At 54.1% G+C, this 23,629-nt stretch overlaps 1 protein-coding gene and 2 long non-coding RNA genes across 8 annotated transcripts in view; 2 read left to right on the top strand and 1 right to left on the bottom strand.

Moving 5' to 3' along the window:
• The window catches only part of PPP1R1A (protein phosphatase 1 regulatory inhibitor subunit 1A), a 61,524-nt gene extending 46,203 nt beyond the window's left edge, over positions 1 to 15,321 (top strand). The window contains exons 3-7 of one of the 3 annotated variants that reach the window (XM_050926006.1): positions 1,787 to 1,824; positions 2,955 to 3,018; positions 5,164 to 5,370; positions 12,869 to 12,970; positions 14,345 to 15,321. In XM_050926006.1, coding sequence (XP_050781963.1) covers positions 1,787 to 1,824; positions 2,955 to 3,018; positions 5,164 to 5,370; positions 12,869 to 12,970; positions 14,345 to 14,367 — 434 coding nt within the window. In that variant the 3' untranslated portion in view covers positions 14,368 to 15,321. Of the gene's footprint in view, positions 1 to 1,786; positions 1,825 to 2,954; positions 3,019 to 5,163; positions 5,371 to 12,868; positions 12,997 to 14,344 lie in introns of all 3 variants that reach the window. The other 2 variants (XM_050926005.1, XM_050926007.1) reach the window with 2 other exon arrangements.
• Positions 15,322 to 20,202: 4,881 nt separating this feature from the next.
• On the top strand, positions 20,203 to 22,107 carry LOC127035744 (uncharacterized). 3 transcript variants are annotated; one of them, XR_007769906.1, is made up of 4 exons: positions 20,203 to 21,153; positions 21,314 to 21,393; positions 21,474 to 21,633; positions 21,794 to 22,107. It is a non-coding gene; the product is annotated as an uncharacterized LOC127035744 (long non-coding RNA). The 3 variants fall into 3 exon arrangements; XR_007769905.1 differs by having other exon boundaries at positions 21,234 to 21,393; XR_007769904.1 differs by lacking the exon at positions 20,203 to 21,153 and having other exon boundaries at positions 21,160 to 21,393.
• A 248-nt stretch (positions 22,108 to 22,355) lies between these two features.
• Positions 22,356 to 23,271, bottom strand: LOC127035754 (uncharacterized). 2 transcript variants are annotated; one of them, XR_007769919.1, is made up of 3 exons: positions 23,124 to 23,271; positions 23,036 to 23,079; positions 22,356 to 22,991 (listed from the first exon to the last, which is right to left on the bottom strand). It is a non-coding gene; the product is annotated as an uncharacterized LOC127035754 (long non-coding RNA). The 2 variants fall into 2 exon arrangements; XR_007769918.1 differs by having other exon boundaries at positions 23,168 to 23,271.
• Positions 23,272 to 23,629: the final 358 nt, after the last annotated feature.

The raw sequence follows: 23,629 nt of genomic DNA, 5'->3' as shown, positions 1-23,629 counted from the left end.
AAATTCTGGTTACCATGGCAACAACCTCTTTTGTTTCCCAGGCAACCGAGATGCTACGGGTCAGGTACCCATTGCTGAGTGGGAAAGTGTTTTAAAACTGGGGGATTTTTTTAGTCTGTTGGATCAGAAATTGTCATGGTGACAGCATCCAAGCTCAGTCCTGGCGGGAGATGGAGAGACACAGGCAGAGAGCCCATGGAATCTCACACATATGCACCCTCCCCTGCTGTGCAGATACATGCTTTCCCCACACACACTTTACACACCCCACACAAACCACCACCCACAAATACACCCATTCCATAGGTGCTCTGTACAAAGAGAGAGCCCCACACACACACACACACACATGCTCTGGGAGGCTCATGCTGTCCCCACCCGGTCCCTGTGCCTGGGAGGAGAGGAGGCCACTCACCCAGGCTGCCCAGCAATGACTCAGCTCTAGTAGGCTGGGCCTGATCCTGATCTCAGCAATGCTGCTGGAAATCATCAGCAACTAGAGCTGCCTCAGTGTGGGCCAGGGTGAGTCGGGCAGCATCAGGCCTGCTGTGCTGTGTGTCCTACGCTAACATGGGCTGTGGTGCCCTGGCACAGAGACTCCATTGCTGGGTGCTAGGAGCCAGCATGCTCCCTGGAACTGAGCCAGTGCCTTCACCAGCGATAATTTGAGACTCCCGGCCAGGACATGACCCACTGCTGCCCAGCCCAGTTCTCAATGGTGGCAGATGACAGAATAAGGAGCAATGGTCTCAAGTTTCAGTGGGGGAAGTCTAGGTTGGATATTAGGAAAAACTTTTTCACTAGAAGGGTGGTGAAGCGCTGGAATGGGTCATCTAGGGAGGTGATGGAATCCCCATCCTTAAAAGTTTTTAAGGTCAGGCTTGACAAAGCCCTGGCTGGGATGATTTAGTTGGTGTTGGTCCTGCTTTAAGCAGCGAGTTGGACTAGATGACCTTCTGGGGTCTCTTGCAACCCTAATCTTCTACAATTCTATGATTCTAAGTGGGCACAAAGTGCTGCCATGGTGAATGGGTGGTGTTTTGCACCCACTTTGCAGTGGTGGGAATGACACATGGGAGGCGTGGTCAGTAGGGCCCAGCCTCTGGCTGCTTGATGGGGCAGGAAGAGTATCTGAGCAAACAGCCCAGCTATTTCCCCCTCTGTAGACCCAGGGTTGAGCCCTCTGATCTTCCCTCTTTCTCACTGGGATGCTTTGATGAAGTTAATCCATATTTCTGCAGTGTTTTGAGATCCCCAGCTGGGGACACTATGGAAATACAAAGGATTTCATACAGGGGGAGGGATAGCTCAGTGGTTTGAGCATTGGCCTGCTTAAACCTAGGGTTGTGAGTTCAGTCCTTGAGGGGGCCATTAGGAGAACTAGGGTAAAAATCTGAAGATTGGTCCTGCTTCAAGCAGTAGGTTGGACTAGATGACCTCCTGAAGTTCCTTCCAACCCTAATATTCTATGACTTGTATAGTCAGCAGGGTGAAGGTTAATAGTTTGAATGCAGTGTGTTATAAAGCAGCTGCTGATGATCCCCAGGTAGCAAATGTGAAAAATGGGGGTGGGCGGTAATAGGATCCTGTATAAGAAAAAGACCTAAAAATCAGGACTGTCCCTATAAAATTGGGACATCTGGTCACCCTACCAGGGCTGGATCTGTCCCTGAGCATCCACATGGCTGTGATCAGCTCCTGGAGTCTTCTCTCTATTAACCTGTTGCTCCTTTTCTCCACCCACCCCTCTGCAATTCCATTTCCACATATCTCCTCTGCCCCACAGAAATCGACGAGGACCGGCTCCCCAACCCATTGCTGAAGGTAGGTGCCTCCTTGTCTCACGCACCCTCCTCTGGTGGTTTGGAAGGGGCTGGCAGGCCTGCACATGGGCACCCAACACGGTAGGACTCCTACATGCCTTGCATTTCCTAGCAGGAACATGCCCGAGCAGCAGGGCAGAGCGGTTCTGTCAGTTGGCTCAGCCTAGCCTGATCCCCGGGCCCAGTGAGCCAAAAGCCTACCATTCTTGGAGAACAGTGGTGTAGAGAGCGCAGACAAGGAGAGGCCACTGGGCTACTCCCAGGACCCAGCTCCCCCGGGCGACTCCAGACCTGAGCTAATAGTCAGGAGAGACTGTGGGGGGGGGACAGGGGCAGGGGTAAAGGAAGTGTGGGAGTCTGTGTGTGGTGTGTGAATGTGCACGTGCCTAGCTGTGCGGGAGCGGGCGGGCGGGGACTGTGGATGGGTGAGGGCCATGGAAGCAGACAGACTGCATGCACAGGTGTCGGGAAGGAATCTCAGTTCTCTTTGAGCTCCAGGAAGGATTTATATGAAATCTGTAACCAGTCCCCCCTGTGTCCCAGCTGCGACAGTGAAATGAGCCACACCCAGGAGGTGCCCTCATCAGTCCCCAGTCCCATCTGCAGGCAGCCCCCAGCCCTCCTAGCCACTCCACAGGCTCCCTCACCAAAGTTCTTCCAAAGGGGGGAGGGGAGTGAGAGAGCATGTGCACCTCTGTGTCCAGCGGTTTGTGAGATGTCTGGGGATACACTTGGGGCTGGAGGACGGGGACGTACAGGATACCAGCGCTGCACTTGATTCATTGTAATCAGCTGATGTCTGGGGCCCCTTAGCTATAGCAGGGCTGCCAGCTGGTCATTGCGCCATTGGGATCCAGGTGGTGAGACCTCACTGCCCGCACACCCCTGTGTCACCCTCCCAGGCTGAACATGAGAATGTGGGCAGGTCCCAGCAAGCGTTCCATCCTGACCAAAAGCACCCTGGGACCTGTGTTGTGGGGAGCAGAGGGGGCAGTGTGCCCTGTTCTGTGCCTGCTGGATGCCAGCCCCACTCCCCAGCAAACTACCAACGCACCCGCTGGCGCCTCTGGCTCTGGTTGCTCTAGTGCTGTGCAGTATCCTGTTGTGACCTGACCTCCCCTCTCTTTGCAGCCGGGTCTGTCCATGTCACCCAGACAAAGGAAGAAGGTCCCCCGCACGACCCCCACCATGAAAGGTACCGTGGCACTACCTCCGCTTCATGCTGCTGTTGGGAGGCACGAGGACATGCAGCGGGCACATCTCACGCCTGGTTCTTTCTGCGAAATGCTTCTGTCCTCTCATGCTTCCTTCATCCACTCCGTCTTCCATCTCACAGTCCCTCCCTCTCGCTCTGAGCCTTGCTCCATTTCCCTGCCAACTTCCCCCTTTGTCCTCTCCCAGTCTTGTCCCGTGTTCATGCCTGCCAACATCTGGCAGTAGGGGCCTCTGGAGACACCCTCTGAACTGGGGGAGCAGAGGATAGGCGCTTGCTTGTGTTCATTCTGCGCACAGGGAAGGAACAGCCCCGTTCCCCTCCTGACACTTACCAGCCAGCGAGCAGTTGGTGTTATATAATGCAGGGGAGTCCTGCCCATTTCACTGCAGGCTGCTATTGTGCTCACAGGCCAGTGTGCCTTCCCCCATTCTAAAGACGGGGTCACTTGAAGGTCTGGGAAGTGGCTGTGGGTGTGGGTATCTGGGGCATTGCCCATCCCCTCTAGCTTGAGGTGTATGGAGCTGTGAGCTGGGCTTGGATCCATTTTGAACACTTATTAAGCACACTGGGTTGCTAAACTGAGTAGCCATGTGGCTTGACGGTGTGTCCCAATTCCACTCCACGGTTGGTGATGCAGCAGCTAACATGTCTGTGGAGTTATTTTTAAACGAATAATTGTGTCGCTAGCAGTATAGGAAAAGAAGGCAGTGAGCTAAGTATGTGCTCTGAACTTGCAAGCTAAACAGTACTAGGCATAACCTGATCTTGGATGGGTGCCCAAGGGCAGCTCAGGTGCTGCATAAGTGAGGTTGGTGATGCCATAGGGGGCACTCTGCTCTCTGAACCTGTGTTGATGGGGGTGCAGATACCCTGGTGTAGTTCTCAGGGGGTGAAGCTCTGGTGTTTCACCTCAAATACGGCTACAATAAATCCCTCCTCTGGCTTTTGTTCTTCACCTCCTTCCTACATGGTTGTGTCGCATGGCAGTGAGGCTGTAGAACAGCTGCTGTGCTCCACCCCAAAGGTGGCTGCATTTCAGTGTGCGGAGGGCCGGAGGGGGGTGGAGGGATTCCTGTGAGGATCTCCAGGTGAAAGGTGCTGTAGAAAGGATAAGTCAGTAAGGGACTTGCAGAGCCCGGAGCCTTCCCTGACTCAGTCCCTCCCAGTCCATCTGCAGAGAGCACCTCACCAATTGCAGCCAGCAGAGCAGCAGGGGATCTGCATGGCCCCATCTCCACCCCTCCCCACCTGGTCATGGACTTTGCTCCCTTCTGCACCTTGGCTGCTGCAGTTGCCTCCAATGTCCTCCCTGCTGCCTCCCAGCACATGGGACTCCAGCCCCTCTTCCATGTCCATCTCAGGACTGGGCTGTCGTCTTTGTTTCTAACACCCCCTGCTTTGCCCTCCCTTCCCTGAGGCCCCGGGGTTAGAAGTTCAGTCACTTTTCAGCAGTCATCTCTCTCTACTGCCTGCCCTCCCATCACCGGGAATCTGCCTTCTCTGTCCCTTGGCAGGGCCCAGCCACTGTTGGCAAAAGAACCTTTTCCACAGCTCATTGCCTCTGTCCACCTCATGCCCTGTCCCTCTCATCTTCCCCTCCGCTGAGAACCTGGCTGTGCACTGGCCTCACCCTGCTGCGTCTCTCCCTCTGCTGGGCTGTGCTGGCTGACCCTGTACGTGTTCAGGGGCGTGGGGGCCTAGACTCATGGACCTGATTGATAGGACATAGGGGTTAAAACCATCTTGTCATCTCACCCTGCTCACACCCAGTCGCCATCAGGGGATCCACACCAGGTCTGACCCGGGGCAACTCAGTGCCAGGGACGGGCACCGGTGGGGAGAGGATCAGCACTGAGAATGGGCAAAGAGTGACTCAGTGCTGGAGACAGGCCCAGACAGATCAGCACCGGCTCTAACCAGGGTGGCTTAGCACTGGGGGCAAGCCTGGGGGCTATCAGGATCAGGTCTGACCTGGGGTGACCCAGCGCTGGATGTACTGTGCCCCCCATTGGTGAGACACTGGGCATGTGTCCACATGTCTGATTACCCACGTGGGCCAGGAGTTCCCCCTTTAGCCCCAAGCCCCCATGCATTGCTCATCCCCGGCCTTTCTCTCTCCTGCAGAGCTCCAGATGATGGTGGAGCACCACCTATGCAAGCAGCAGGCAGAGGAGGAGGGTGCCAGCTTGGGGAGCCAGGAGCCACACAGCCCCGGGTGCTGCCACCACGGTAACACAGACCCCAGCCACAGCCCCGGGGGGACCTGCCCCATTGCTCAGGCCAAGACCAGACTGGGGTCTCAGGAGGGCAACCATGCTGGACCAGACGGGAGTGAGTATAACATGGACACACAGGAAGGATATTAGGGTGTCCCCAGTGATGTCCTCGGTTGGACAGAGTCCATCCCTGGGCACCTGCTCCCTCTGTGTGCCCTGCTCTGTACCAGGCCCGTTCCCCCCCTTCTCCATTGTCTGGCACCTAGTGCCTGTGCCTCGCTCACACCAGAGCCAGGCAGCTGTAACACGCAGCCTGCTGCGCACACGCTGGTGTCAGTGTCGCTGCCACAAGCAGGTCAGCAGGAGCTGAGCCCCAAGGCAGAACCTGCAGCTCATCCAGCCTCTGAGCTCAACCCAGTCTCCTCCAGACTGTGGGGCAGGTGGCAGCCTCCGGCTGTGGGGAGTTTGGGGAAGAGCCCAGCCTGGCTGCTCTATCCCATGTCTGCTCCCAGCTCCCAGGAAGTTTGGGCCCGTGGGTGATCAAATGTGGCATTGAGCTTTGCTTTGTGTCCCTGGGCCTGCCTGTCCCTCTCTGTCTCAGGTACCATCACCATGGTATTGAGGTGCCTCTTTATGCAATTACCCTCCCTGGGGAGATGGGCAGGGTTATCCACCCCAGGGTACAGGAGGGGACCTGCGGCACGAGAGAGTTTTACCTCCCCAGAAGATACCCCCTCAGCCCCGGCCGTGAGGTCAGTTCAGCTGGGACCATCCCTGCCCTTCTGCCCCTAGAACTGGAAACCTCCTAACCTGTATTGCAAGGAGGCATTTACCATAAATACCCTCATAAAGTCCACATGCAAAGCACACAATATTCTGCCAGGCTGAGCCCTCAAAGCTCTGCAAAGGAGCAGCTGGGGGAGTGGAAACATAGTGCCTGTTACCCTGACAACAGCTTTCACTTAACAGCAGGGCTTTAGGTGTGGAAATTCACATGACATATCTCAGTATTAACCTTAGCTCTGACCCGCAAGGCCCAACCTCCTTGTGCCCCGCACTGGTGCCATGTGGGGCAACCCCCCTTTTCTCTGCCCCCTGCCTCATGCTCCCCTCTCTCCGTGGTGCCCCCCACTTCCATGCTCCTCCTGCCACCTTCAGTGTGTCCTGCTTCCCTGCCTCAGTGGGCTAAGTGAAGCCATGTCTTCAAGAGGCTGTAGGAACGAGGTGAAAGGCAAAGGCCTTGGGTCGATGGCCAAGAGAAAGCATCTGCAGCAGCCATGGGAACACTGGCCTCTAGTGTTCACAGGGAAAAGCTGCAGCTACCCATTGATGCCACCAGCTGCTGAACAGGCAGAGCGATGTACCCAGGTCACAAGGCAAGAGGCTCAGGAGTGTCTTGCCCAGATCAGCGCTATTGGCGAGCGCACGGGAGAGCAGCTGGAGCTCTGGATGCTCCAAGGAGCGATGATGCAGCCCAGGGAAATGATTTAATCTCTTCCTGGCCTGACGCACTGGAGCAGCCTTTTAACAAATTCCTCTAAAACCCTCATCAAATATTTACCATGAAATTCTGTCCCCCTCCCAGCAGCCTGCAAAGGACACGCACATCACTGACTCCAGAACAACTGATGCAGCCAAACGAGAACCGGTTCTCCAGCTTCTCACTCACTTTCTGATTTGTGCTGCTTTGGCTAAGTGCAGGACAGATGCACAGACACCACAGACTCTCCTGCAGTTTCTGGGGCAGAGGGGATGCTGCTGGCGTGGGAGACAGAATGCCTGGGTTCTACCCCTGGCTCTGTTGACTTTGAGCAGATATTATCCCCTCTCTGTGCCTCAGCTTCCCCTTCTTTATTGCAGAGAGATGATCACTCCCTGCCTGACATGGGGCTGAAAGCGAATATCTTCAAAAGACTTTGAGATCTGCACAGGGCTCTTTTTCTCTCTCTGTCTATCCTTACCTGTCTACTCTTCCATCAACAGCATGGCTACCCCATCATGGCATCATTGCTGTATGGCGGCATGTCCATTAGTCATTTCATTGTCCCCAGGGTCCCACATCCTTCAAGGACTTGTGATGGGGAAGCCAAGAGACACACAGGCTTTGCAGAGGAGTCTAAATCCAATTTTTCTTTACTGTACATAGCACAAAAATTACCCAGAGCCAGACAAATTAACAACACATCTGGATGCATTTCCCTGCCTCAGTTTCCTCACCATTGTGGAGCATTCTCTGGACTTCTCTAAGGAGCACAAATACCTCTTTCTGCACATGGCTTCTCCTCCAGAGCATGAAGTCTTCTCTTATTCCTGCAGCCAGCTTCCTTCTGCTTCTTGTCTCAAAGGGCCAATGAGAGACCTTTTCTCTTATAACCCATACCCGCCTTTGTCATGTGACCTCCCAATCAGCCTCATCTGGTGTGCCTTGGGCAGCAGCCATCTCCTTGTTCACAGGGGCTCCATTTGAACAGAAAATCATCAAAGTTTAACGACCCTCCTTTGTTAGCCCTGGGCCAGGACTTGAGTTTCTCCACTCAGCTCCTGTGCATTTTAGCTCCATATGAAGACAAATGGTGCCACGGACACCCAACATTCAAAGTGGAGTCTGCACCGTGGTACAGATACCCATAAAGTTTCCAAAATCAAACAGAATTCATAAGCTGTACACAGAGAGATAAGGTGGGTGAGGTAAATGATTTTATTGCACCAACTTCTGTTGGTGAGAGAGAAGCTTTCGAGCTGCACAGAGCTCTTCTTCAGGGCTGGGAATGTGCTCAGTGTGTCACAGCTAAACACAAGATGGAACAGATTGTTTAGTGAAAGTAAATACATATTTCAAGGGACTAGTCAAGGTAAAGTGACATAGGGGGAAGTCATGGGGGGGAAGGACAAGGGGGAGGCAACTTGGGTGAGGGGGTTGTTAGTGGGTTACAGATTGTTGTAATAAGCCATAAATCCAGTGTCTCTCTTCAGTCCATGATATTTAGTGTCCAGCAAAGTTATGAATTTAAGTTCCCAGGTTCATCTTTTGAAGGAGTTGTGGAGGTTTCCTTGGAGGATGAGGACTGAGGGGTCAGGTATTTTGTGCAAAGTGCTCACCTCGAGGTGATGTGCTGTTTTTCTCTGTCATCATTTCCCTGTGTGAGTTTGTTCGAGAGCGCAGTGATTGTCTGGTTACACCCACATCATTATTACTGTGGCATTTAGTGCACTGGATGAGGTGCCCCACATGTTCTGATAGGCATATGCTGGGACCCCTGGATCTTGAAATGTGTGTTGTGGGGGGTATTGATCATCACAGCAGTGAAGATATGTCTAAGGTTTTGCAACTGTTGTTCGGGCAAGGTCTGGTGCCACTTTGAATTGGTGGGTCCTGGTCTTGTGTGAAGGCCAGAAGAAGGCATTCAGGAAAGATTTCTATCAGGACATGTTCCCCATTAAGTATGGGCTGTAATTTTTTAATGATGCCCCATACGGGTTCTAGTGTGAGTTGGGAGGTTGCAGCTAGGGGTGTGTGGATGGAGGGAGTTTTATTTCCATATGCTCTTTAGGGTATCTGGGTGGCCCATTCCAGGATGTGATCTACTTCTTTGATGGAGTGTCCTTGTTTGGAGAAGGCAGTTTTAAATACACCACAAAAACAATGATATACCTGATACACAGCGATGATATTTTCATACTCCAGACAAGTGACCTAAACTTGCTCAAAGATTTCCACCACAATTTCAACCACCACCATCCATCCATTAAACTCTCTCTAGAAAACTCCCACACCAGTATCAACTTCCTGGATATCACGCTCTGCTTCAGCAATGGAACCCTACAGGCAACTATATACAAAAAACCCACAGATCACCACACTTTGTCTACACTACAAATTTCTTCAATATAACTTTGGAATAATCCACATCCCTGAACAACATAAGTTACAACGACCTAAGAGCCAGGGTAGACACTGCTATGTTGATGGGAGAGCTTCTCCTGCCAACAGAGCTACCGCCTCTTGTGGGAGGTGGAGTAATTAAGACAATAGAAGAGCTCTTTCTCATCTGCTTAGAGTCTGACTTGTGTCCATTTATCCTTTTACGTAGGGATTGTCCAGTTTGGCCGATGTACATAGTAGAGGGGCATTGCTGGCACATGATGGCATATATAACATTGGTGAATGTGCAAGTGAATGAACCGATGAAGTTGTGGCTGATCTGGTTAGGTCCTGTGATGGCGTCGCTGGTGTAAATATGTGGGCAGAGTTGGCATCGAGGTTTGTTGCATGGATTGGTTCCTGAGTTAGAGTGACTATGGTGCGATGTGTGGTTGCTGGTGAGAATATGCTTAAGGTTGGCGGGTTGTCTGTGGGCGAGGACTGGCCTGCCTCCCAAGGCCTGTGAAAGTGTGGGATCATTGTCCAGGATGGGTTGTAGATCCCTGATGATACATTGGAGAGGTTTTAGCTGAGGACTGTAGGTGATGGCCATGGAGTTCTGTTGGTTTCTTTCTTGGGCTTATCTTGTAGCAGGAGGCTTCTGGGTACACATCTAGCTCTGTTGACTTGTTTCCTTATTTCCTCGCACGAGTATAGTAGTTTTGAGAATGCTTGGTGAAGATCTTGTAGGTGTTGGTCTCTGTCTGAGGGGTTGGAGCAATTGCAGTTATACTTTAGTGCTTGGCTGTAGACGATATATTGTGTGGTGTGTCTGGGATGGAAGCTGGAGGCATGAAGGTAGGCATAGCGGTCAGTGGGTTTTCAGTATAGGGTGGTGTTAACCTGACTCACTTATTTGTATCGTGGTGTCTAGGAAGTGGACCTAGTTAGATATTAGGAATGGCAATATACAAAAACCTGTAGGAGAACACTTCAACTTTCCTGGACACACAATAGCAGATTTAAAGGTAGCCATCCTGCAACTATGGCCCATATAGAGATCAAATCCCTAACCTTGGGGTTATCAGCACCATGCTCTAAGCAGGTGAGCTATCCTATCACATCCTGCAGCAAAAAACTTCAGGACCAGACTCCAAAGAGAAGCTGCTGAACTTCAGTTCATTTGCAAATTTGACACTATCAGCTCAGGATTAAACAAAGACTGTGAATGGCTAGCCAACTACAAAAGCAGTTTCTCCTTCCTTGGTGTTCACACCTCAACTGCTAGAAGAGGACCTCATCCTCCCTGACTGAACTAACCTCATTATCTCTAGACTGATTCTTGCCTGCATATTTATACCTGCCTCTGGAAATTTCCACCACATGCGTCTGACGAAGTGGGTATTCACTCATGAAAGGTTATGCTCCAATACATCTGTTAGTCTATAAGGTGCCACAGGACTCTTTGTCGCTTTTTACAGATCCAGACTAACACGGCTACCCCTCTGAGACTTTCTTCCTGAAGGCAATCATAACATCATAGAAGGCGATCATAACATGTGGGGCACCTCATCCCGTGCACTAGATGCCACAGTAACAATGACGTGGGTGTAACCAGACAATCACTACGCTCTCCAGTGAACTCACACAGGAAAATGATAAAAGACAAGAACATCCTGTCACCTGTGGATGAACACTTTTCACAAAATGATCACTCTATATCTGACCTCTCAGTAGGGTTGCCACCCATCCAGCTTTTACCCAGACACTCTGGTTGTGGGCTTCTGTGTCCAGGTGCCATTTAGGGATGCCAGGTGTCCTGTTTTCAACCAGAAAGTCCAGTTGAAAAGGGGACTTGACAACCCTAAATGGCACCCTAACTAAAAGTCTAGTTACCGCAGGGCGGGGGTTAATCCACACCAGGCCCTCATCAACCGTGACTGCCTCCTACCTGCATACAGGCTCCTTGAGAGGATCCAGTGAGCCATGCGGGCAGGAAGGGAGAGGAGCTAGCGAAGAGGGCAAGGCCTTGGGGGGAGAGGCAGGGATTCCAGTTACAGGCAATTAGAAAGGTGGCAATGCTACCTCTCAGTCCTCATCCTCAAAAGAAACCTGCACAACCCCTTCAAAAGATGAGTTTAAAGACAAGTGGAAATTTAAATTCCTAACTTTGCTAGACACTAAAAATCATGGACTGACGAGAGACACTGGATTTATGGCTTATTACAACAATCTGTAACCCACTAACTATCCCCCTCAACTGCCTTCCCTGTGTGGCTGGAAAGCTTCTCTCTCTTACCAACAGAAACTGGTCCAACAAAAGATGTTACCTCCCCTACCTTGTCTCTCTAATATCCTGGGACCAACACAGCTACAACACCACTGCATATCAGCTGTACGTGGACAGCTTCCCTAAATCATCTCACCTGCATTTGCTCCTGGCCTTCCTGGCCCCCTGTGGTCACCACTGAGTATTGGACCTGGGATTCTAAAGCACTGGAAGCCCCATTTCAGCTAACAGGATAATGGCCCCTAGTTGGAAGTGATACTAGATTTTTATCCTCTTTAATGACTCAGCCACTAGGGGAGGGACTCAGAACACTGGGCTGGGGGACTGGTCTGCCGTGGCTCTGACTGGGGACCTGCCCCCTCCCTTCCATTCTGAAAAGCCCTATCAGGTCCCTGGAACAAGGGAGCCACTTAGGGCAGCACTGAAGGGCTCCATAGCCTATGTTAGGGGCTATGCTGGATAGAGGAGGCACAAGCCCCTGGCCCTATGTCTTGGCATCAGGGCCTACCAGGGGGGCAGTCTGGCTCAAAGAGCTTTGTGCAGGGCAGCCCAGATCCCTTGGTACTCATGAGAACAGTGTCCAACCCACATAAAGTCATGTCCCAGTGACCGCTACACAGTCACATCTCCGTGGCAACCTCTGTCTGCACGGGAAGAAGGTGGCACGCTAAGGCAGGCTGAGTCGGGAACGTCCTGCAGCATGGAGATCCCAGGGGCAGGCCACGATGGGAACGTCCTGCAGAGCGAAGACCCCTGGTGCAGGCCACGTCAGGCATGTCCTGCAGGGTGGAGATCCCTGGGGAAGGTTGCATTGGGAATGTCCCATAGGGCAAAGATCCCTGGGGAAGGTAGGGTGACCAGACAACAAATTTGAAATATCGGGACAGGAGGTGGTGGGTAATAGGAGCCTATATAAGAAAAAGATCCAAAAATCAGGACTGTCCCTATAAAATCGGGACATCTGGTCACCCTAGGGGAAGGGCACATCAGGAACATCCTGTAGGGCAAAGATCCCTGGGGCAGGCCATGTCGGGCACGTCCTGTAGGGCAAAGATCCCAGTAGCCGGCCATGTCGGGTATGTCCTGCAGTGTGGAGATCCCTGAGGCAGGCCACGTTGGGAACGTCTTTAGGGCAAAGGTCCCTGGGGCAGGCCACGTCAGGCACATTCTGCAGCATGGAGATCCCTGGGGAAGACCACGTTAGGCACGTCCTTTAGGGCAAAGATCCCGGGGGCAGGCTACATCGGGCACATCCTCCAGTGTGGAGATCCCTGGGGAAGGCTGCATTGGGAACGTCCTGTAGGGCAAAGATCCCTGGAGCCGGCCACTTCAGGCACGTCCTGCAGCGTGGAGATCCATGGGACAGGCTGCATTGGGAACGTCCTGTGTGGGGTGGGGTTGCACCTTGGAGCAGGCCATGTTGAACCCCGTGCTCATGCTCCTTGGGCCTATTTTGTGCAGAGGAAGAATCAACAGGAGCTTGTGCTAAAAGCGAAGACAATGGAAGGCCAGGACTGTCCTCAGAGAAGCAGAGTGTGCATATACTCCCAAAGGACTCCTCAGGCAAGCAGGCTCCTGCAAGTGTCTAGGTAGGAACCCATGGGAAGCTGGGGCAGGAATCATAGAATCATAGATGATTAGGGTTGAACGAGACCTCAGGAGGTCATCTAGTCCAATCCCCTGCCCAAAGCAGGACCAATCCCAGCTAAATCTAACCTGAACAGGCTGACCCGAGCAAACCTCAGCTGAATAGTGCATGGTGCTGCCATATGACAGAGCAGGGAGAGAGTGGGTGTGTTTGAAGATAGACTGATCAACAAAACTGATGAGAATTCCAAGAGGACCCAGATACTGGGGCTGGCAGCACAGGCAGAGGGAAGAGAAGTTAAAAGCTGCCTGGTCTGGCTTGGCTCTGCGGTCACTGGGCGGGGACAGGAAACACACAAGGATCTGGAGGGTGTGACCAGCCAGGTGCCGGGAGCAGAGTTGCTCAGGGTGGAACATGGGGTAGTGAGGAGGAAAGGGCTGATATTTGGAAAGGGACCGAGCATGAGGAACAGCTTCATGAGCATGGGAATCCCGTGGGCTGTGAGTTTGTTTGCCCAGGGGCGTGGTAATGGGTGTGGGACTCGACTGACCCCTCTGGGCTTGGCTCACAGCTCTCCCGTTAGCAGATGCCGATGTTTTTCCATGGACACAGGAGCTTTAGACTGACTGTCCCGAGTGGCCCGTTCATAATGCACGTGGTCACCAGGGGATGCCACTGCACTGCCCTACGAGAGTGCCCCGAGAGCCACTTTTTAAATCCACAAGATTCTTTTTTGGCTCATCTCAGCTGCCCCCGAACTCCGGCTCCATGTGGCACCTATGGGATAAAATGGAGACAGGTGCCCACTCCACACATGCCACCACCACACTTATTGCTACTGGTCCCCTCCTGGGCAGCCCCAGCAGCCAGGCCAAGGAGCAGATGAGCCCTGGAGTCTGAACCTCAGCTCAGGCTGGGTCTTGGGGCTCTCCCTCTGGGCTCTAAGGGTAGACATTGTTTGACTCAGGCTGGACACCTCCCTACCACCTATGGCAGCCTTAACTCTGCCCCTAGTGATGCCACCCTGCCCTCACCCCTTCTGTTCTCAGCTCTGCACTGAATCACCCTACCAGCACAGCCAGTGACTGTCCCAACCCTCCCCAATCCCTAGTGCTGAGGGACCATTGTCTGGGGAACAGGTGTGTGCACACTAAGGAAATGGGCAGAGTTGAGGTTACAGGGCATGGCCTTTGGTGTTCAGTAGCCATGGCAATGGGAGGGCATGTGCCTGTAAGGGGAGGAGCAGCAGGGTGAACTGGGAGGCAGCTTGGCTTTTGATTGCCTTACTTTTGTGGGTTCATAGTGTGGGTCCCAACCCCAATGTTTGTTGTGTTAATACCCTCCTGTAGGTGGCGCTCTGTTCCAGGTGTGAGTGGAGTTTCGAGGACAGAGGCAGGGCGACGCGGCGGGGAGGAAGGAAGAAGGAAGATCACTGGGGTGGGATGGGGGATTTAATGAGTGTTTTCTAAGATTACAATGGCTGTTTGGATGTTTGTGATTTTTTTTTACTGCTGTAGAGAAGACGCCCTGGAGTGGGAAGGTAAAGGCTGAAATCTGGCCCCACCAGCCCTTCCTGGCTCATGGTGAATGGGGCAGCCCAGCACAAATGGGGCATTTCACAGTAAACACAATGATCCTGGGCAGGATTGACAGTGCTGGGCATGGACATGTAATTCCAGGCAGAGTCCAGAGAGGGTGAGATCCCCCCTCGCACAACCCCGCCCAGCCCCGGACCTCACACCCTGCATTAGACCAGAGCGGGAGTGTAGGAATGGCTGGGTCTTGTGCCAGGCCACCCCTGAACTCCCCTCACCCAACTGACACGTGGTGAAGCTACAACCTGCCCTGTTCACACTGAGAGTTTGAAGCATGTTGTCAGTCATGGTTTAAACACACCTTTGTGCTAGTGTGGACAAGCCCAAGGAGCGCAGCACCTAGGGGGACACCTCTTTCTCCCCAGCTACATGGGAACCTCCTGCAGCAGAACCCCAGTGCTTCCCCCTCACCCTGGGTCTGACCAGGGTCTTTAACCCTACAAGATTCTTGCTGTCCTCAGCCAGGTCCCAGGACAAATGGGCCAAGCTGGGCCCAGGATCTGCTGATCCCAGGGCAAGCCTGGGATGTGAGCATGCATTGTGCCCCAAGCCCGGCAGTGCTGCATGCCTGGCTGCCCTTGCCCCTGTCCAGCGGTGCAGGAGGCTGAGCCCTGCCCGGTGTGTCTGTCATCGCCTGCACTCAGCCCTCTACAAGCCCCCGTCGTCACCACAGCTTTGGCTGTCCGGAGCACCAAACATCTCATGTCAATCAATAAACTGATCTCATGTCAGCGCCTGCTGCTCATTGCACCTCTGTGCTGGGGATGGAGTGCGGGAGGGAACAATAGGCTCTGCCAGACAGGATCAGCCCAGTCTTCCAGCACCAGAGGCTGCAAAGGAAGGGATAAGAACCCTGCTATAGCAGACGGATGATAATCACCCACCCCCACCCCCGTGAAGGTCTAATCCTGCTCTTTAATGGTCAGTGATCAGCTTCATTCCTGAAGCAGGCGATTTAATAACCCTTCCCGAAGGTTTGGTCTCATTGTATATTCCTAGTAAGTCTGGCTGTTCTTGTGATCGACATAAATAGATCCAATGTCCAATCCCTCTAGATTCACAGATTCCGAGGCCAGCAGGGACCATTGTCTCTTGATCTCGGTGACATCCTGTTGCAGGGAGTTCCACAGGCCAAGCGCACACTGGGTAGTAAAGTATTTCCTTTGATCAGTTTTGAAATTCCTGGAAAATGAAGAAAATAAAACCCAGGGAAGCAAAGTCAGGATCAGAGCTGCAAGAACCACTCCAAGCCACTGTGATCCTGGCAACTGCTCCTTCCCTGCAAACACAGGGGCAAGTGCTCAGTCCTAGTGACTCTCCAGCTCCTCAGCAGATAGATTCCTATTGGAGGTGGGGTGTAGGAGATCTGATGGCCGACCGGGGCCCTCTCCGGTGCAGCGGCTCTGGCTGGGAGGCCTGAAGCCCCATGGGGAGCCCCGGAGCCCCATGGGGAGCCCCCAGCTCAGAGCAGCATCTCATGCCTGCCACCCCTGCACACACCCCAGCTCACTGGCTGGGGGACACTGGGGCCGGCCAGCCTGAGACGAGCTCAGACAGCGTGTGATGGAGAAGCACCAGGCACTTTAGGGGATGAGGCATGGGCCAGTGCAGGGGCAACTGCATAGTCCATTGGCTGAGAGGGACAGTGCAGGGAGCTTATTGGGGTGAGAGGAACAGTCCAGGTAACGCACTGGCTGAGAAGAGTCAGCAAGGGTATCTCATTGGGTAAGATGGGATAGTGCAGGGAGTTTGTTGGCTGAGGATTTGTATGCCTCATATCTCAAAGTTCTTTTCATGTCCGTATAAAGGGCAGTCAGCTCCCATGCCCTGGGCTGCTGGAGCCAGACCCCTGGGTTGGGGGTGATGGCGGGAGGCAGCCCTGGGTGAGGGCAGAGCTGGGCCATGGCTCCGAATTTCAAAATTGCTCAGCCCCCAGCAGCCTCCACTGGGAATAACAGGAGGGAGAGCCTCCATTGTTCTCTCTGGGTGAGGGGGGGGAGCCTCCATTGTTCTCAGTGTGGAGGGAGAGCCTCCATTGTTCTCATTGGGGGGGAGCCTCCATTGTTCTCACTTGGGGTGGGGGTCTCCACTGTTCTCACTGGGGTGGGGGGGCCTCCACTGTTCTCACTGAGGGGAGCCTCCATCTCCTGCTGGCGCTGGGGCAAGGGGGTTTGTTGCTGTTGTTCTGGGGTTCTCCTGCTGTCCCCTCCTCAGCGCTGACCAAGCACAGAAATGCCTCCAGCTCTCAGGTCCCCTACTCTCGGCCCTGCTCTCACAGCTCAAGGGCATTAATATCCTGGGGTCAATGATGGCAGGCCCTCTCCTGTGTCTCCATCGCAGCCAGGAGGCCTTTGGTACAGCCAGCCCTGAGCTTGATCCCAGGCCCAGCGCTGCTGCCAAGGGATTAGGAGAGGAGCAACAGGGCACCTGCTGGCTGGAGAGGGGAGGCCCGGCCTAGGCAACAATGACACTAGGAAATGGCCAGTTGATCAAGGCGTAGCCCTGTGATTAATGCCCTATGCTCTCAGTAGTAAAGATGTGTGTCTTGCCCCACCGCACCCCGCTGCCCTCACCACAAGACCCCATTCCCCTCCCTAGGCTGGGCATAAAGCCAAGGAGGCCTGACTCCCAGCGCCTAAGACCAGCCATACTGGGGCCAGCCAATGGCCCAGCTAGCCCAGTCACCTGTCTTCCAGCAGTGGCCAGTGCCAAGTGCTTCAGAGGGAATGAATGGAACAGGGCAATTTCAAGTTAGCCATCCCATCATCCAGTCCCAACTTCTGGCAGTCAGAGGTTTAGGGACAACCAGAGCACGAGGCGGCGTCCCTGTCTATTTGGGCTAATAGCCATTGATGCCCCATGAACGTAACTATTTTTTGAACCCAGTTGTACATTTGACCTTCACAACATTCCCCTTGCAGTGAGTTCCACAGGTTGACCGTGTGCTGTGTGAAGAAGGACTTCCTTATATTAGTTTTAACCCTGCTGCCTGCAAATTTCATTGACTGACCCCTGGGTCTTGTGTTATGTGTTACCTATTCACTTTCTCCACACCAGTCAGGATTTTAGAGACGTCTATCATCTTCATATCCACCCTTACTCGGCTCTTTTCTAAGTGGAACAGGCCCAGTCTTTTTAATCTCTTCTTATACAAAAGCTGTTCCATATGCTTCATCAGTTTTGCTGCTCCTTGCTCTAAGCTAGCTTTTCTAGCTGGGGCAACCACAACTGCACACAGTAGGCAAGTATCCTTGTACCATGGATTCCTAGCGCGGCAGTATAAGAGTTGCTGTTTTATTATCTATCCCTTTCCTAGTGGTTTCTAACAGTCTGTTCGCTTTTTTGACGCCACTGCACATTGGGTGGATGTTTTCAGTGAACTATCCACAGGATCTCTTCCTAGAGTGGGCCCAGCTCATTTAGACCCATCATGTTCTATGGACAGTTGGGATTATGTTTTCCAGTGTGCAGTACTTTGTACTTAGCAACAGTGAATGTCAGCTGCACTTCTGTTGCCAGTCACCCAGGCCATGTCTACATCTACAATTTTGCAGCGCTGGTTGTTACAGCTGTATTAGTACAGCTGTATAGGGCCAGCGCTGCAGAGTGGCCACACTTACAGCAACCAGCGCTGCAAGTGGTGTTAGATGTGGCCACACTGCAGCGCTGTTGGGCGGCTTCAAGGGGGGTTCGGGGAACGCGAGAGCAAACCGGGAAAGGAGACCAGCTTCGTCGCGGTTTGCTCTCGCGTTCCCCGAACCACCCTGCAAACCGCAGGGAAGGAGACCTGCTTGCTCGGGGGTTCGGGGAACGAGACAGCAAACCGGGAAAGGAGACCAGCTTCGCCGCGGTTTGCTCTCGCGTTCCCCGAACCACCCTGCAAACCGCAGGGAAGGAGACCTGCTTGTTCGGGGAACGCGAGAGCAAACCGCGGCGAAGCTGGTCTCCTTTCCCGGTTTGCTCTCGCGTTCCCCGAACCACCCTGCAAACCGCAGGGAAGGAGACCTGCTTGCTCGGGGGTTCGGGGAACGAGAGAGCAAACCGGGAAAGGAGACCAGCTTCGCCGCGGTTTGCTCTCGCGTTCCCCGAACCACCCTGCAAACCGCAGGGAAGGAGACCTGCTTGTTCGGGGAACGCGAGAGCAAACCGCGGCGAAGCTGGTCTCCTTTCCCGGTTTGCTCTCGCGTTCCCCGAACCACCCTGCAAACCGCAGGGAAGGAGACCTGCTTGCTCGGGGTTTGGGGAACGCGAGAGCAAGCCGGGGAAGGAGACCAGCTTGATTACCAGAGGCTTCCTCAGGTATGCTGGGATACCTGCTTATTCCACGGAGGTCAAGAAAAGCGCTGGTAAGTGTCTATACTTGATTACCAGCGCTGGATCACCAGCGCTGGATCCTCTACACCCGAGACAAAACGGGAGTACGGCCAGCGCTGCAAACAGGGAGTTGCAGCGCTGGTGGTGCCCTGCAGATGTGTACACCTCCTAAGTTGCAGCGCTGTAACTCCCTCACCAGCGCTGCAACTTTCTGATGTAGACAAGCCCCCAGTTCTGTGAGCTCCCTTTGTAACTCTTCACAGCCAGCTTTGGCCTGAACTGTCAAGTCATTTTTTATTGTCTGAAAATTTTGCAACCTCATCCCCCTCCTCCCCCCCAACCCCTTTCCCAGGTCATTTATGTTGAACAGCACAGGTCCCTGTATAGCTCCTTGGGGATCCTGCTAATTAGCTCTCTCCATTGTGATAAAGACCATTTTTTCCTATTCTTTTGTTTCCTATCTTTTAACCAATTACTGGTCCTTTACCTTTTTCCCCAGGACAGTTTACGTTATTTAAGAGTCTTTGGTGTGGGACCTTAGCAAAGACTTTCTGAAAGTCTAAGTACACTGTATTGACTGGATCACCTTTGGCCACATACCTCCCCTAAGAGAATTCTAATAGATGGGGGCGGGATGATCTCCTTTTATAAAAGCCACGTTGACTCTTCCCCAACATGTGTTCATCTAGGTGTTTGATAATACTGTTCTTTTAAAAAAATCAGCATAACACTAGCTACCATCCAGTCATCTGGTGCAGTTCTGTAATTTCACATTTGAGTTCCTTCGAATACCAGCTGGTCCTGGTGATTTATTACTGCTTCATTTATCTATTTGTTCCAAAACCTCCTCTATTGACATCTCAATCTGGAACAGTTCCTCCGATTTGTCACCTACAAAATAATGGCTATGGGGTCGGAATCTCCCTCACATCTGCAGTGATGACCGATGCACAGAATTCATTTCGCTTCTCTGCAGCAGCCTTGTCTGCTTTGTGTGCTCCTTCTGCACCTTGATCATCCAGTGGCCCTACTGATTTTTGGGGGGCAGGCTTCCTGCTTCTGATATACTTACAAAAAAATATCCTGCTCTAACAATTATACCTCCCTCCCTTTCCCGAGCAAGGGTTACAATTAGACATGAGCTTTTTCCTTAAAAAAAAAATCCCTTTTTCTCTCTCCTGTCTTGCCATATGAAGTCTTTTTCTCTCAATTGGTCTCTTTCCTTTTGGGGGCCTTTTAAAAATTATTTCCAAAGCCAGGGGAAAAAACAACAACAGAAACCATTTTTAATTCTCTTTTGTTTTTTATTTGTCCTTCACGTAGTTCTTTTGCTTAGTTCCTTAGTTTCAATTTTACATGCGCACAGTTTGGGTTCAGCATCGGAATGTGGAGCTGTTCAGATAATAACCAGTTTTGAGAAACAAAGAGTAACGGCATGGTAGAAAATTATGCCCGAAGTACAAACACGTACAGAGAATACCCATGGCGGAGGTGAGCTCGGGTGTATTTACAGGACAGGGCAGGAGAGGTTAGCAGCTCATGGCCATTGGGGCAGGCTGCACTCTTGTATGACCGCTAAGCAGCCACCAGGTTAAAGGTCCTCCCAGCTGAAAGAGCCCCCCACCACCAGGAAGCCAGTTTGATGAGGTCAGTCCCAGGTACGCTCATGATGGGGAGCTGCTGATTCTGGGCCTGATTCTGTCTCATCTAGTGCCTGATCCTGAGAGGCGCTGAGCCCTGCTGCCTCCCATTGGCCTCAGAGACAGTGCTGGTGCTCAGTGCTCTCTGGGTCAGGCCCTCAGGAAGGTTTTACTTAGGTGATTTTCCATGGTGTGGACAAGAGCAGGATGTGGCCCGGGGTTAATGCTTGGGTGCTCTAAGAACAGGCCATTGGCTCTGACTGGGGTGGGCGCTTTGTCCTCCTTTGCTCTTCCTCTCCGGCACCTTTGCCCTCCCACCTCCCTGCAGATCAGACTCAGCCCCCAAACAAGCCCTCGCTCTGCAAGGTGGGGCAACATCACTAGCCCCATTGTACAGAGGAGGGGTCTCAGCACGGGCCATGGGGTGACCCTCCCAAAGCCACACAGCAAGTCAGCAGCAAAGGTGGACCCACTCAGCCCCCTGTTCTAATCACCAGCCACATTCACTCCCAGAGCCTGGACTAGAACCAATGTCCTGAGTCCCACTCTCCCATTCCAACCACTAGATGTCCTGACTCCCAGTCCCAGTGCTCTAACCCCCAGCTCCAGGTACCACGCCTCTCCCAGACAAAGGGGTGGCACCCAGGGGTCCTGACTCCCAGTCCTAGTGCTCTAACCCCCGGCTCCAGATATCACGCCTCTTCCAGACAAGGGGGTGGCACCCAGGGGTCCTGACTCCCAGTCCTAGTGCTCTAACCCCCGGCTCCAGATATCACGCCTCTTCCAGACAAGGGGGTGGCACCCAGGGATCCTGACTCCCAGGCCCAGTGCTCTAACCCCCGGCTCCAGGTACCACGCCTCTCCCAGACAAAGGGGTGGCACCCAGGGGCCCTGACTCTCAGTCCCAGTGCTCTAACCCCCAGCTCCAGGTACCACGCCTCTCCCAGACAAGGCGGTGGCACCCAGGGGTCCTGACTCCCAGTCCCAGTGCTCTAACCCCCAGCTCCAGGTACCACGCCTCTCCCAGACAAAGGGGTGGCACCCAGGGGCCCTGACTCCCAGTCCCAGTGCTCTAACCCCCGGCTCCAGGTACCACGCCGCTCCCAGACAAGGGGGTGGCACCCAGGGATCCTGACTCCCAGGCCGAATGCTCTAATCCCTGGCTCCAGGTACCACGCCTCTCCCAGACAAGGGGGGGGCACCCAGGGATCCTGACTCCCAGGCCCAGTGCTCTAACCCCCAGCTCCAGGTACCACGCCACTCCCAGACAAGGGGGTGGCACCCAGGGGTCCTGACTCCCAGGCCCAGTGCTCTAACCCCCGGCTCCAGGTACCACGCCTCTCCCAGACAAAGGGGTGGCACCCAGGGGCCCTGACTCCCAGTCCCAGTGCTCTAACCCCCAGCTCCAGGTACCACGCCTCTCCCAGACAAAGGGGTGGCACCCAGGGGCCCTGACTCCCAGTCCCAGTGCTCTAACCCCCGGCTCCAGATACCACGCCTCTCCCAGACAAGGGGGTGGCACCCAGGGGTCCTGACTTCCAGTCCTAGTGCTCTAACCCCCGGCTCCAGATATCACGCCTCTCCCAGACAAGGGGGTGGCACCCAGGGATCCTGACTCCCAGGCCCAGTGCTCTAATCCCTGGCTCCAGGTACCACGCCTCTCCCAGACAAGGGGGTGGCACCCAGGGATCCTGACTCCCAGGCCGAATGCTCTAATCCCTAGCTCCAGGTACCACGCCTCTCCCAGACAAGGGCGGGGGGCACCCAGGGATCCTGACTCCCAGGCCCAGTGCTCTAACCCCCGGCTCCAGGTACCATGCCCCTCCTAGAGCTGGGCTAGATCCCAGTGGTTGTACAGTTTGAAGCACCAGGAGTAAATGTGGTTCATCGGTCAAAGCTTCCGGTCTAAGGGTAGGGCCGAGGCTCCCTCTGGGGTGAGTGGGATTCTGCAGGTGCCACTGAGCCTGGCGCAGGAGCAGGGGGGTGGGAGCACCCCATACCCAGCTCTCTGAACTTTGGAGACATATCGTGAGCTGCCCTCTCCTGAATACATGCGTGTCCGGGTCAGTGTGCAGCAGCCAGCTTCCCGCAGGGACCAGGGACATCGGTGTCTCCCGCCAGGCCGGACAGCCCCGAGCAAGACAGTCCAGCCCAATGGAGAGGGAGGGCTCCAAGGCTGGGCTGAGGCCCAGGGTGCCCAGGACACCTGGGACATGGGGTGGCCAGGACTGAAGCCCTGACAACCAGGGCCCCTAGCTCAATAGGTGAATAATCCAGGAGATGTCAGACATCCATCTCAGCTGAGCCAAGGGAAAATCTGCTCCAGGGACCCAGTGCCCAGCCCTTCTAGCAGGTATACCTGCCAGCCCTCCCTCGAGCACCCAGCCCTTATAGCAGGTGTACCCGCCAGCCCTCCCCCGAGCACCCTGCCCTTCTAGCAGGTGTACCTGCCAGCCCTCCCCCGAGCACCCGGCCCTTACAGCTGGTAAACCTGCCAGCCCTCCCCCGAGCACCCAGCCCTTATAGCAGGTATACCTGCCAGCCCTCCCCGGAGCACCCTGCCCTTCTAGCAGGTGTACCCACCAGCCCTCCCCCGAGCACCCAGCCCTTATAGCAGGTGTACCCACCAGCCCTCCCCCGAGCACCCAGCCCTTATAGCAGGTATACCTGCCAGCCCTCCCCCGAGCACCCTGCTCTTCTAGCAGGTGTACCCACCAGCCCTCCCCCGAGCACCCTGCCCTTATAGCAGGTATACCTGCCAGCCACTCCCTGATCACCCTGCCCTTCTAGCAGGTGTACCTGCCAGCCACCCCCTGAGCACCCTGCCCTTCTAGCAGGTGTACCTGCCAGCCACCCCCTGAGCACCCTGCCCTTCTAGCAGGTGTACCCACCAGCCCTCCCCCGAGCACCCAGCCCTTCTAGCAGGTGTACCTGCCAGCCACCCCGCCCTCCCCTGAGCTCCCAGCTGTTGTAGCAGGTATAACTGTCTGTCCTCTCCCCCCGCACACACACACAGAGCATGCAGCTCAGCTGGTGCACCTCCCTGTCCCGCCAGAGCGCCCAGCCTGTATAGCAAACGCACCCC

This window comes from Gopherus flavomarginatus, chromosome 16 (assembly GCF_025201925.1).
Source record: "Gopherus flavomarginatus isolate rGopFla2 chromosome 16, rGopFla2.mat.asm, whole genome shotgun sequence".
NCBI classification, from domain to species: domain Eukaryota; kingdom Metazoa; phylum Chordata; order Testudines; family Testudinidae; genus Gopherus; species Gopherus flavomarginatus.
Note: the sequence above shows the minus strand (reverse complement) of the source record. Positions and strands in the feature narration are given on the sequence as shown.